Source organism: Eptesicus fuscus, chromosome 4 (assembly GCF_027574615.1).
Source record: "Eptesicus fuscus isolate TK198812 chromosome 4, DD_ASM_mEF_20220401, whole genome shotgun sequence".
Lineage (NCBI taxonomy): Eukaryota > Metazoa > Chordata > Mammalia > Chiroptera > Vespertilionidae > Eptesicus > Eptesicus fuscus.
The window spans coordinates 104,856,455-104,870,609 of NC_072476.1; the positions used below are offsets into that span (position 1 = coordinate 104,856,455).

General features: G+C 41.9%; 1 protein-coding gene across 1 annotated transcript in view; it reads right to left on the reverse strand.

Annotated features, from left to right (window-relative positions):
• The window catches only part of C7 (complement C7), a 42,812-nt gene that overhangs the window by 13,451 nt on the left and 15,206 nt on the right, over positions 1-14,155 (reverse strand). Inside the window, exons 7-13 of the mRNA XM_028131278.2 lie at positions 13,462-13,638; positions 12,005-12,248; positions 9,303-9,416; positions 8,639-8,805; positions 6,317-6,545; positions 3,947-4,124; positions 802-889 (exon numbers count right to left, since the gene is read on the reverse strand). Of these exons, the coding sequence (XP_027987079.2) occupies positions 802-889; positions 3,947-4,124; positions 6,317-6,545; positions 8,639-8,805; positions 9,303-9,416; positions 12,005-12,248; positions 13,462-13,638 (1,197 nt within the window). The remainder of the gene's footprint in view (positions 1-801; positions 890-3,946; positions 4,125-6,316; positions 6,546-8,638; positions 8,806-9,302; positions 9,417-12,004; positions 12,249-13,461; positions 13,639-14,155) is intronic.

Below are 14,155 nucleotides of genomic sequence, written 5' to 3' on the forward strand. Positions count from 1 at the left end.
GCACAAATTCAGAGTCCCCAAGCCAGGAAGATTCCTGAGAATGACAAGTAACAGCTGACCTGTGTCCCTTACTGAATAAGAAAATTGCCTAAAGAACAATGACCCATATCTCACCAACACTCACTAATTGATTGGCTCCTGGAATAAACCTAATACTTTATCCCAGACTCCATATTTATGAGACTTTTTTTAAAGACTTCTTGCCCTGGATGGTTTGGCTCCGTGGATAGAGCGTCGACCTGCAGACTCAAGGGTCCCAGGTTTGATTCCGGTCAAGAGCACATGCCCTGATTATGGGCTCAGTCCTCAGTGTGGGTTGTGCAGGAGGCAGCCGATCAGTGATTCTCTCTCATCATTGATGTTTCTATCTCTCTCTTCCTTTCCCATCCTCTCTGAAATGAATAAAAATATATTTTTAAAAAATAAAATAAAAAAATAAAGACTTCTTTCAGTGCAAGAATAGGGGAAGTCCTCATGTTGAAGACCTTGCTTATAGATTCCTATTTTAGTGGGAATGGAAATGTTTAGCTGCCCTCTGGCATGACTGCATTTCTAATTCATTGGGTGGCAATATTGATTTACCTTGCCACAGAAGATGTACTGACTTCTGCAGAATTCTAATCACCTTCGGCCAAAGAACAAAAGTCTAAAACTCTCATCACTAAAACTAAGATGACACATAAAATATGTTTAGCTCTGTTTCCTTGTGGAGGAAGAACATGGATTACGACAACAGTGGAGGTGCAGAACTTGACGCAAAGAGTATGTGTAAAGGAGAAATATATATATCTCATAACCAACTTGAACAAATCCGTTGTCCAATGCAGGGGGTGGTGGACAGAATTCCTTTGGACCTGAAGGCCAAGGAAAACAATGGGGCTCAAGCAATCTGGAAGAGAAAGAAAACAAAATATAATTAATGTGATGAATTTCCATAATATAATCAATATTTTGCACCACGGCAAATTTTTTATTTGCTTCTGAAAGGATTGTTTTCATGTAAGTATATTAATGTGATATTTTTGTCATTGTCAGGATCAAATATCTGATCACAACCTGTGATAGAAAACTCAAACATAAACTCAGGCTTGCAAAAGATAGTTAAGTGGTCAGTAGTAGAGGGGAAAAAAACAGCAGAAAGGAAAATCATTCTTTGGACAACACACCTATTTATGAAACTTTCAGAGGTCACCTGTCTCAGACCTACTTTTTCTCCTTCTGGTTGGTTCTGAAATTCTTTTAACACAGAATTAATTCTATATTAAAAATAAAGTACCCAGCCCTAGCTGGTTTGGTTCAGTGGATAGAGCGTCAGCCTGTGGACTGAAGGGTCCTGGGTTTGATTCTGGTCAAGGGCACATGCTCGGGTTGTAGGCTCGATCCTCAGTAGAAAGTGTGCAGAAAGCAGTCAAAACATAATTCTCTCTCATCATGGTTGTTTCTAAATCTCTCTCCCACCGAAACAGGCTTGGCTCAGTGGTTAGAGCGTCGGCCTGTGGACTCAAGGGTCCCAGGTTCGATTCCGGTCAAGGGCATGTACCTTGGTTGCGGGCACATCCCCAGTAGGGGGTGTGCAAGAGGCAGCTGATCTATGTTTCTAACTCTCTATCCCTCTCTCTTCCTCTCTGTAAAAAAATCAATAAAATATATTAAAAATAAATAAATAAGTCTCTCTCCCTCTTCCTTCCTCCCTGAAATCAATAAAAATATATATTTTTTTAAATAAAATAAAAATAAAAATCAACGGAAAAAAATATCCTGTGGTGAGGATTAAGTGAAAGAATGAATGATAAATAAGAGGATACCATTAAATATATGTTGATTGAGCATGTGCTATGTGTCTGGGCTCTTGGCAGTCACTCTCCGGATGTGTGTTGCCTCAGTTCACTGTAACCTATGAGACAAGTGGAGCAAACAAAGGCTTGGAGAGTTTGAATAAGTTGTCCAAGATTATAGAGGAAAAAATATCAGGGCTGGATTCATGTCTAATTAGTCAGGCTCTTAAAAATCCGCTCTTTCTACTTCTCACAAGGCAAACTCTAGAGGGAGCTCATAATAGTGACAGCAATGACAGCCACCAGGAAGCAATGTTTCCAATAGTGCCTCTGAGGTCCGTGTATTGCCACTATTGCCTGCACTGCAGAGACACGGAACCTGAGGGAAAGCATTAGAAATGGCCTGAGTGCGGCCTCCTTCTGGACTCAGATCCTCAGGCTCTTGCCACCTTCGGAGGAAACTCCGAAATGGGACGTCTTCATCATTTTCCTCTGCATCCTGAGGAGGAGGACATTTTTCCTCCTCTGAGCACCAAGAAGAGTGAAAATCCCTCCAGTGCCTTCCTTAGGGTGCCCCTTCCCATCAAGCTTTATGTCTAAAGGCAGGGGAGGCGATCCAGCGGGCAGCGGCCTCCTGAGGGACCTCCTCTTCCCAGAGGCACCCACCCTGAGGCCCATGATCTCTGCTCACCAAATCCCACATGCTTCCCACCTTCCTCCGTCAAGAGGCATTGCTTACGTGAGATGAGGAGGCAGCGAAGACCTGGGAATGAGGCATCACACCTCCAGACACCCAAGGTTCACCCTTTCTTCCACTCCCATGACCTTCACATTATCTGACTAGAACTTGTTGGCAATCCCTGATTGGAAGAGGTGAACACTGTGGGGAGTGGCATAGAAAAACGCTGACCCGCCGAAACCGGTTTGGCTCAGTGGATAGAGTGTCGGCCTTCGGACTCAAGGGTCCCAGGTTCGATTCCGGTCAAGGGCATGTACCTTGGTTGCGGGCACATCCCCAATAGGGGGTGTGCAAGAGGCAGCTGATCGATGTTTCTCTCTCATCGATGTTTCTAGCTCTCTATCCCTCTCTCTTCCTCTCTGTAAAAAATCAATAAAATATATTTAAAAAAAAAAAAAAAAGAAAGAAAAACGCTGACCCGGGGGTGCGATTCATCAACTAGACATCTTTGAGAGAGTATCTGCAAGTCCTGGCAACAGGAAGTGAATGTGAAATGACCGTGGAGATGTTCACCTTCTCGGGTGCTGACATGAGACACAGGTCATGCTCTTTGATTGCGGTGGTGACCATGAGAACTGCGATATTTTTTGCCAGGCTCATGAGTAAAGATTGGAGGTAAGATGTTTCAATATCAGAAATGATTGAGATTTTAGATCCTTTGCCAAAACGGTGATATATTTGCCACAATTTAACTTCTAGGAACTTAAACTGCTTAAAGCAATTGGATCCCGAAGATTACGGGTGGGGACTTTTTAAAGTATGTCCCTATTCAAGTGGAGATCAGAGAATCCCAACTGAAAGAATCCTGGGCTGACTGAGAAGACAGCTGTGCATTGAGGAAAGGGGCTAACTTAAAGATTCTGACTCCAATTCAGGAGGGACTAAGGCAGTGGAAGGAATCACAACGTGCTATTCCCTCAGTAAAAATTGTTTGACTTTTTAAAAAAACATATTAGCCATCTCAAGCATCTGGCCTTATGGTTCATCCTAAATAAAAAAATAAATAAGGAGTGGTATATCTGAAAAATCATACACCTATTATTGAATACTTACTCTGTGCCAGGCTTAATCTTACCTATATCCTATTACCACTTTATCTACTATGAAGATCTTAATTTTAGAGGTGTGGCAAGGACCTTGCCCAGGGTCACACAGCACGGAGGTGGCCAATCTACTTGATGTCAACACTGCCGCTCTTATCGATGGGGCCAGGCTGCCTCCCAGCTCCCCAGCCTTTTATAACGATGTGTCAGGAAAACTTGAAACATGAGTGCAAGGTGGCCAGGCCAGGCCTCCATCCTTCAACTGACCCCTGTGCTAAAGGGCAAAGCAGCCATCGATAAAAAAAATGGGTATTTCACGTTCAAATCATCTAGTAGCAGCAATCACATAGTCCACACAACTGATGGCCAGGAGGTCTGGTCCCCCTTACCGAAGATTATTCAGCTCCTCGTCTTCCTCTCCACACCGCCTGCTCTCCGACGTTTCTCCAATACAGGACTCCCCACCCCCACTGGGAGGCGGGTTATTGCATTCTCGACGCCTTGTTCTCCTTCCTTCAACACAGGGGCTCCAAGAGGACCAGCAGTTCCAACCTCCATCCACCTTTCCTGGAAGATAAGAGGAAGGTCAGAAAGTACTTGCAGAGGGAGATTCAGAGCTCACTGCGAAACTGCCTGCTCAGTGGTCCTTGGAGGAGGGGATGATCAGGGACTTACTACCTTTGGCGTTATTACTGAGTCCTCTACAATGGCCAGCGGACTCTGCACACTAACCAGGGTTGTCCATACCATGGCTGCATTAACAAACTTCTTGCAACAATATCTTAAATGTGTTTATCATTTTACAACCTTTTCAAAGCACTTCCACGTACATTCCATCCTTTATTTACTTCTCACAAGAATGAAGCCAGGTGGGCAGGAGGTCAGTCACCATTTTTGTTTGAAAGGTGTGGAATCTGACACAAAGTGGTTGAATGCCATGCCCAGTGCTATAATGGCTGCCAAGAGCCACATCCAGACTGTGACTGTGTCTTACGACTGAGTTCAGGTTCTTTTCATCACCCCACGGTCTCTCAATAAAGCGAGTAAGTTGCTCTTGTTAAAGCAGTGATAGGGCATGAGAAGGACACAATGTACTGGTACTCCAGGCTGCCAACCCCAGGGCTGGCACTGTGTAAAGTCAGGAAGTGTGTAAGCAGATGAACTGCTTTTCCCTCCTATTAGCATCCTTCTCCAATTCTACACTAGGCACTTCCTCAACCAACCCTGGCACCTTCCACCTCCGGGCTGATGCACGACTCACAGTTCTTTTAGTGTTTCCCCCATCGCATTCCTTGGGGGAGCCAGGGGGGAGCTTGTACCATATTCTAAGAACTTTGCTTTACTAGTTAGAAACTGATCTCAGACACCATTCCCCAAAGCATTGTTTTCCGATAATAAGTGGGTGTGTTTACTGGACCTTAGCTATTTCTACTGTGCAACCTATATCCCTCTTTGCCCCCTATCACACCCCCCACTTCTCAGTTCCACACATCAAAACTAAACTAATTTGTATAATAGTTTCCCATGATCTTCCTTACGCTTTCTTCCATCACTAAAAACTGAGTTAATAAAGTAGTCCCCTGAGTAGATTAATAAAGGGTAATAATAGCTTGATATATTATGATTGCTACTCCATTCCTCACCAGCAGGGAGCGCTCCCACTTTTATCAAATGACTGAAAATCCAAACCACAAAGGGAAGAGTCAGGGGTGGAATTTGAATTTACCAGGAAGGCCAGTAGGGGAGACATTTGGGGGCAAAGATGCCTTCCTGATGCTTGTCTATAAGCAACCATAGTTTAGTCATGTGTTTATTCATGTATCAAACATTTAATAAGTGACTTCTATAAAATCAGGCTCTATGTCAGGCTCTGGAAATAAAGAAAAAAATCAAGTCCTGATCTTAAGAAAAGAGCTTTCTAGAGCCGCGGTCACCAACCGGTGGTCCATGAGGTCCGAAAGGTTGGCGACCACTGTTCTAGAGGAGAGAGACATATAAGTAAATATGAAGACAAATATACACAAGTTGTCTCATGTGTGGCCTACTCATAAAGTAACTTCACAGAGCCCTGTTCTAAGTGCTTAAAGCACCAGGCACACAGTAGATGCTCAACAAGCACCCTCGAATAGCTGATGGGCGGGACATAATACAAAACAGAAGCAGAGATGTTTCAAGGAGCTGGCCAGCAGAGAGGTTAGGCAGTGCAAGCCCAACCCCCACAGACCTGGGTTATGACAGAAACTTTCTAGACGAAAATGGAAGGATGGGAGGTGTTTGGGGCACTAAGCTAGTCTGATGGCAGATGGGGAATGGTGGCAGGCATGTTGGGTCTGTTAACTCAGACAGAAAAACAGACACAGAAAAGAGCCTTGACCCCAGGGTCTACCATCCGGACATGGATGAGAGTGGGAGATACTGAATTAAAATGCCTGGTGAGTCCTACTGGCATGGCTCAGTGGTTGAGCATTGACCTATGAATCAGGCGGTCCCGGTTTGATTCCTAGTCAGGGCACATCCCCGGGTTGTGGGCTCAGTCTCCAGGAGGCAGCAGATAGATGATTCTCTCTCATCTTTGCTGTTTCTATCTCTCTCTCCCTCTCCCTTCCTCTCTGAAATCAATAAAAATATATATATATTTTAAATGCCTGGTGAGATTTCCTCCTCTCCATACACCAAGAAGCGCAGTCTCAGGGCCTGGAGGGAAGGGAGTCCCCCTTTCCATGAGTCCAGCATAACTAGAGAACAGTGAGCGCACTGACCTGCTTCGTCCCCCACAAGGACTCCGTACTCGCAGGCCGCACCGAACGTGTATGGCTTGCAGTGGCACTGGCACATGGTGCCCTCCACCACGGCGAGGCCCCCGTTCCGGCAGGGCTGGCAGTGGCAGGGGTCGGACTCATCCAGGTATTCCTCCAGAGCCCGTCTCAGGTAGAGTCTTTTCACCGCGGCGCAGGGGACCTCCTTCACCAGCTCATACAAAGGTGTCAGCTGCACAGGGAAAGACATCCCAGGCACAAGCCAGGGTTTTAGGCCACAGTATTTTTGTATTTTTTTTGGGGGGGGGGCACTTAAGCTCAATCCCCATGGAAACACTTATGTTAATTCCAATCATTTCTTGTTCAAATAAAAAGAGAAAATAATTCACTTTCCTTGCAAGAGAAATCTAGGGAATATTAGGACCAGATAGAGAAGAAATATTTTTTGTATCTTGTGTGCATGTATAAAATTCTTAAAACCAACGGGACATCTATTTCCTAGTTATTGAAAGGTTGTTTTGAAGACAATACATAGAGGAAAAGGAGGTGCACTTATGTTACAGTAAGAGCACGTGCAATTAAAGTTAAAGTTAAATGTCCTGCCGCAGAGAGGAGACCATCCCTCTTTCTCTCTGAAGAAATTTAAAACAGATTTGCATTGTTGCTCTGTGTTGGATATGTCCGATGCTTCGAGACCACAGGGGTGCTGGCTAAGTTTTAACAATCTGCTCACTCAGGAATAAGAAGGCTCTGATTTGTAAATCGGTGTAACTGCTGGCACCATGGCTGATCACAGGCTACCTCCATGACACAGAGCACAGAACTGGGAAGGGATGCGTATCGCTGGCTTTGGGGAGAGTCACTACAAGCTGCCTGCAGCACACAACTAAGATTTACTCGGAGAATTGGTCACATTTCCCCAATCTCTGCCCAAGCTCTTCGGAACCGGATGGCATCATACGGCTGTATAGCTATAACATGCCTCTACTCTCTCTGTTCCTGTCCTGTGCAGCTAATAAATTAGCACAGCTAACTGTGACAACTACTGTCCTATTGGAAAAGTGCAGAGTTGAGAATGAAAAAGAATCTCTGTTCTTCCCTAATCAACAATTCAGGATTTTTGATGATTTGTATGGGATACTGACAATGAAAATAGGCCACATTGACTCTTAACGAGTGGCACTTTGAGATGAGAGTTCCTGGGAAAACTTCCCCCTCCCCCATCACGCTTATTAGGAGGCAAGTGGGTACAATATAGTGTTGGGGGGCAACCTGAGAAGTGATTGTAGTTTTTGAGTTTATATCATGTGTCCAGGTTTCTTAATCTCTGAAGGTCAATTTCACCTGGACATTGCTTGACACCCATGGCAGGGAACAGCTCGTAGAATCAATTCTGCTATAACATTTGTTTTAAAAATATGAATTTCTTCCATTGAGATGGTCATAGTAAGAAATAATATAAGCCTACCACACACATTTTGCTTTTTGCTTACGTACAATTTTGTCCACAAGAAACACCAGGTGAGCACGAACAACTGCACACGCCTGAACCAAACCACACAGGAATACACAAAACGCACAAACACACACCTCAAACATCCATCCAGTTCACTGCCTATGTGGTAAACTACACCCATCCACATCCCGTGTCAAAGCTGTCTGTCACTTCTGATTGTTCTCCTTCCACTTTACAACCATTCACAAGCTGTAACTGCTCCGTCACCCAGCCTGCCACATTTTCCTAGGTAAAGGGCCACATTCATTACAGTAGACGCACTTCTTAACAGTTGAGCATGTATAAAACTGTGCTGCTGGCTTTTATTTTGTTTTGTTTTTTATTTTTTGGTGTCTCTCTATATATTTTTTAAATGAGTGTCACAGATTAAATTTTTAGTGTTGTGTCCCTAACCACATTTCGCCCCATAAACCCTGTAGTCTTTTTATTGTGTAATTTTGCCTAGCTCCTTGACGAATAAAATGAGCCTGAATGCCTTCCTCTTGCGAGAATCTGTAGCTCCTCTGAATGAGGGGACAAGGAAAACAATCCAATTTAGGGCAAAAGCTCAAAATGCAAATTTTTTCATTAATTTCTCTTGGGATTGACAAGACATTTTATCATTACAACTGAAATATGGACAGGCAAGATAACAAACCTTCTGTTTCTTATGATTATGTATGCATTCCTTTTCTCATACAGAACATAAACTGAACTTCAGAAAACGCTAACCACAGCCTTCCCTGTTTAACCACCTTGATTTAATCTCACTTCCCCAGTGCCAAGCAACAGGACCGCTTTCTGCTGCTTGTAAGCGGGGCATCACGCACCTTCTGTTTTATGACCTGGGGCAGATCGGGCACGGATCCCGCCCAGGAGGAATACCGCTTCTGGTTTCCAGCAGGGTTGTCCAGCTCCAGGAAACTAAGGCCAGACACCAAGCCTGAACGGCCTCCTCTGACAAACGGGTCCCCTCGCAACACGTTGCTCTGAGTCCCTGCACAAGGAGAAATTAAATGAATGAAGTCAGGATCCACAAATGAAAATGAGAACATAAGCGTGAAACATCTATCAAGTATGAAAACACAACCCGTCCAACTGTATGACATTCTGGAAAAGGCAAAACCATGGAAACAGTAAAAAAAACAACAACAACAAAAACAATCAGTGGTTGCCAGGGGTGGGCAGTGGGAGAGAGGGAGATGTGGAGCAGAGGGGTGTTAGGGCAGTGACGTTATTATCTAGGACACTCTAATGCTGGATACAAGGCATTATACATTTGCTCAAACCCAGAGAAGGTACAATAGCAGGAATGAACCCTCTGGTGAACTGTGGACTTTGGGTGATAATAATGTGTCAATGTAGGTTCATCAGTTATGACCAATGTCCCTTATGGGACACCTGCTAAAATGTCAAAGGACTTTGGTGACCAAGAATGAACCAGAGAGGGATGGAGGTGAAGCCTGTAGTGCATACTGCCAGCTTCTCATTTACCTGAAGCCCATTTTAAAGCATCTTGCAGCTCCTTGCATTTGCTTGAAGAATATTGAGCAAACACATAGTTGGCACTTTCGGATGAACATCCCTTCATATTTATTGAACTAACACCTGTTGGGGAAAATTAAAAGGTGCTTAGTTTCTGTATTTGCTGAAGACCTTTGAGACGTAGCCAGGTGTGAGGATCAGAGGATGTTTCCTACTATTGAGCCCGTCTAATCAAGAGTGACATGATATGGACATTTCCAGTGCTCTATAAGAGTGAAGGGTCAAAAAGGGGGTATTTGACTTATGTCTGATATTAAACAAAGGAACAGAGTCTACACTTACTTTCAAATGGTTGTGCCAATATTGGCTCCTATTAATTTTGACCAGAGAGAGAAGGAGGTGCTGGTGATTTCTACATGAAACAGCAGATGGAGCAGAAGGTAAATACCCCAAGGAGTGATACGTTTCACCCATCCATAGTCAGCTTTTCGGGCATAAAGCAAATCGACAAAAGTAGACTGTGATGGCCTCCAGCCATCTCCTGGAGACCCCAAAAGCTGGATTCTGGTTCTTCAGCAATTAATTCCTAAAACGCTAGTTCTGCAGCCTTTGTCTCTCCATCTTTAACATCGCTAGTTTCTAACATCTCCTTCCCCTGACTCAGAACCTTAGTATGTGAAAATTACCACTCACTATCCAATGCCTTTATTTTTTTTAAATGAGGACCAATAATAAAGTGTGGAAAGATGTTTTTCTTATATAATTTTATTAAACATAATAACCTCAATATTTCTTAAAGAACAATTGGGGGCATATACAGGGTGGGGCAAAAGTAAGGTTACAGTTGTTTACATGGAAAATAATACAATAACTAATAAATAATAATATAAGAATAAACTGTGTTTTATGTACTCACAACTGTAAACCTACTTTTGCCCCCACCCTGTATTATATCCCAGGAGATTTTACTCAAAAGAATAATTTTACCAACTTGAAAAGCTTTAAAAACATTCTCTCCATTTCTTTTAAGTGCTAAAAAAAAAAAAAAAGGCAGTAAACCTGATTTTAGATCAAGTCATTTTCTAGATTAATTTTCCAAGGAAATATTGTCTCTGTCGATGCTACAAAAACCTGTGCTTGTGCAATTTATTTCCAACCTGTGAAGTCAGGAAACTTCCAATATTACTTAAATGTTAATTGGTAAAAATCAAGCCCAAAGGAAAAAACTAGGCAATGGAAACAGGAAAATATGGCAGTTCACCCCCAAGAGAGACCACAAGACCTCCTCTGAACTCATGAAGAAGTCTTACTCTCACTCACCCTGAAACTCATCATGAGAAGTCTTACTCTCACTCACCCTGAAACTACTGTAAGTCTGGGAAACTGCCTTGCATTCTCTCTGGTAAAAATATAATGAGACAATCGGGGACATTTGCACATGATTTCCTAATGACGGGTATATCAAGTAGACACCTGACCTGAATCCTGCAGGATCAAATTTTAAACCTAATGTTACCACCATAGTTTAGTAGCAGCTATTTATTAATTATTTCTTGTTATAGAATAGTAAACGGACTGTGCTGCCTACCATTTTTTAAATGCTGCTTTAATGAAATATTTAAACGTGTTTTTTTAAGAAAAGGAGTCTGACTCCCCTCCGAGGTTATAAGGGCATCTTGACTGATAAGAAGCATCCTGAGGATGCTTGGAATGAAGAAGGAGGTGTGGGCATCAGCTTAAGGGCAAAGTTGGGAAGGGACAGGCTTTCCTGGGAACATTATAGTAAACCAAGGCCAAAAGGTCTCTGGAGAGGGAGCGTGGATACGAAGACACCACTCTCTCCCTTCCCACATCGGGGCATCTGGTGAGAATCTGCAAAATGCGAACTCAGTGGCATGCTCTGATTCCAGCAAAAACAAGGCATTCCTATCAGACGCGTAGCAGAAGGAAAAAACTAAGTTGGCTCTGGAGCCAGTTAGACATTCTTACGACCAATATATATACTCTTTCATAGGTCTCCATTTCTCAGTCTGTGGGACAAGAACTAGAGTGGCTGTCTCACTGGGTAACAGTGAGGGTCATTGCTAAAGCATGTAACTTGGCCCAGCTAGCGTAGCTCAGTGGTTGAGCATTGACCTATGAACCAGGAGGTCACGGTTCAATTCCCGGTCAGGGCACATGCCTGGTTGCAGGCTGGCTCCCCAGTGTGGGGCATGCAGGAGGCAGCCGATCAATGATTCTCTCTCATCGCTGATGTTTCTATCTCTCTCTCCCCCTCCCTTCCTCTCTGAAATCAATAAAAACATATTTTAAAAAAAAACAAACAAAAAATTCCACACTTAAAAAAATACAAAACAAAACATTGATTTCTGTAATAATGGTCAATTCCTCATTAGCTTCCATTGAGGAATAATATGTAATCTGAGAAATGGGAAAGGTTGAAAGATGTTCTAAAAACCCAGTCCACATCCTCTCTAGATAACCGATGATGATAATGGATTAACTCACATTTCAGGGCACTAAAAGAGTAGGCAGGCTTTTCTTAAAGCCTGTAAGATTTTGAGTAAAATGTAATGGATTCGTGCCATTTGGGGTGCCTTTGTAATTTAATTTCTATTTGTCTTATTTTAGAGCTTTAAAGTTTAACTCCATGTTATTCCCCATTACAATCCCCGAAATGCTTTTACATAAAATTTTTTAAAATACCCTACCACTTTGTTTCATTTTTTCTGTGTCCACATAAAAGAGAACTTTGTACTCTCCTCCTAAGGATCCAGACTGCAGAAAATGTGTCCCATACTTTTCGATTAATTGTCTGTAGGCGCTGTAGTCGTACAGAGAGGGGAGGTAGGAGAGTTCCCTCCAGAACGGCTCAGCGAGTTGTAAAAATTCCGGATTGTTATTGATGAACTGAGCCACTTCCACAGTGTTCTGAAGAACCAACAATTGATAACTCTGTGGGAAGAGGAAACAGTAAAAGGAGTTTTAGGTGGAAGATGAAAAGGTAATGGTCATAGTTCCCTGTCCAATGTCTCCATCAACTGCCTCTTCCTCAGCTGCCACCTTCCACCCAGTCAATATGAAGTTTAATTCTGCTGCATGACAAGGTCTCTTCTGGGCCCACTCACTTGAAGCAATCCCAAATAGGAATAATACCTGAGGGATGTCATGGTATCTTCTTTTATACATGACCTTTAAAACCCATGACCAAGTTGTTAATGTAGTTTGTCAACTACAAAAAGAGAACCAACTTCATTAAATGCTAGATAATTTCACAAATAAGTATATAAAATAATGTGTCCTTAGGGTCCACATCTTAGGGTGGCCCTATAATGATCTCCCATACTGAAGCATTTATAAATTAAGCCACTTTACAATGAGGTCTTTTAATTACTTCCTAAGCATCTTTTGATGATGTTCAAGAACGATCTATCTTATACCAAATCCTCACTTATGTGAACAATATGGATATGGCCAATGTTTTTATAGCTCATATTTCCACAGCTTCTTAGTCATAAAACCAATAAAATATACTTTTATACCTTTCTTGTGTGATTTATTAATCAAGTTACTTACTTTAAGAATGAGATAAAATATGCAGATTATAAATGATGATCAGCCTGAAATTTTTTTCAGCAATAAGTGTGTATCAAGCAGTACAATTCATGTCAACTGTTTAGATTGCCTGAGATGAAAGTTTTGATGTTTCAAAACAACAAAGTATCTTAAGTCTTTTAACTTCCTTATGTGAAAATTTTGGTATCTCAAAAGTAATAAAGTATATTAAATCTTTTCTATAATTAGCATTTAGGGAGCATATATTAATTGGATTTTTAAAATTATAATTATAACACTTAAAATAGTATCATCAGTAATCATGGATGAGAAATTTAGGAAAGTTTTAACTAGAAGATTTGAAAGTAAGCTTTTCTTTAGATTTTCAAATAAGTACAAATACTTTAATGGAAAAATGAAAGTACAAATAAACATACCAAAGAGAATTAACAAGAGGAGATCATACCTTTTAAAGAAATGTATTTTCTCTTTGAGGAAGATACTATTGCCCTATTTAAAAAATGAAAGCTGATCCTTTTGGTAAACACTTTTGTCAATGTTACAAATAACTAAACTGGTAAAATATGGAGAAGTTAACTTATTTCATACTAACCTTTTTCTTCTGATTTTCCATGTAATTTGAATTACCATTGTATGAGGAAGAAGAAGATGATGAAAATCCTAAAAAGGAGCGTTTCCTTGTAGATGATGAAGTCACTGTGGATGTTTGTTTTACATAAGACCAGCTACTGTTGTAAAATTCATAATTAAAATCATTATTTATTTTCACCTATAAAGAAAATGAAAAATTTTGCTCTAACCAAATTAAGACCTTGGACATAATCAAGAACCTTTTATCATAGATTCTTTAATATGGATACTTGCTTCCTACAATCTCCTAAAGACAAAGGCCTTTATTGACACAAAACAAGTGTGCCTTGCCCCGGCCAGTGTGGCTCAGTTGGCTGAGTGTTGTCCTGTGCACTGAAAGGTCACTGATTTGATTCCCGGTCAGGGCATATACCAAAGTTGCAGACTCCATCCCAGGGCAGGGTGTGTACAGAAGGCAACTGATCAATGTATCCCTCTCTCTACCTCTCCCTTCTTCTCTCTCTAAAATCAATAAAAACATATAAAAAATAAACAACAACTATGCTTCTCATTAAGACCAGGCCTGCATGAATATAAGGAATGAAGTTTATTCTGTAATTACTCTTTGTGAAGCCGGAAACATGGTATCAATAATGGCAATCCCAAGCGCTTCTCAAAATACATCTGTGGGATCCCCAGTCGGGGGCGTGCAGAAG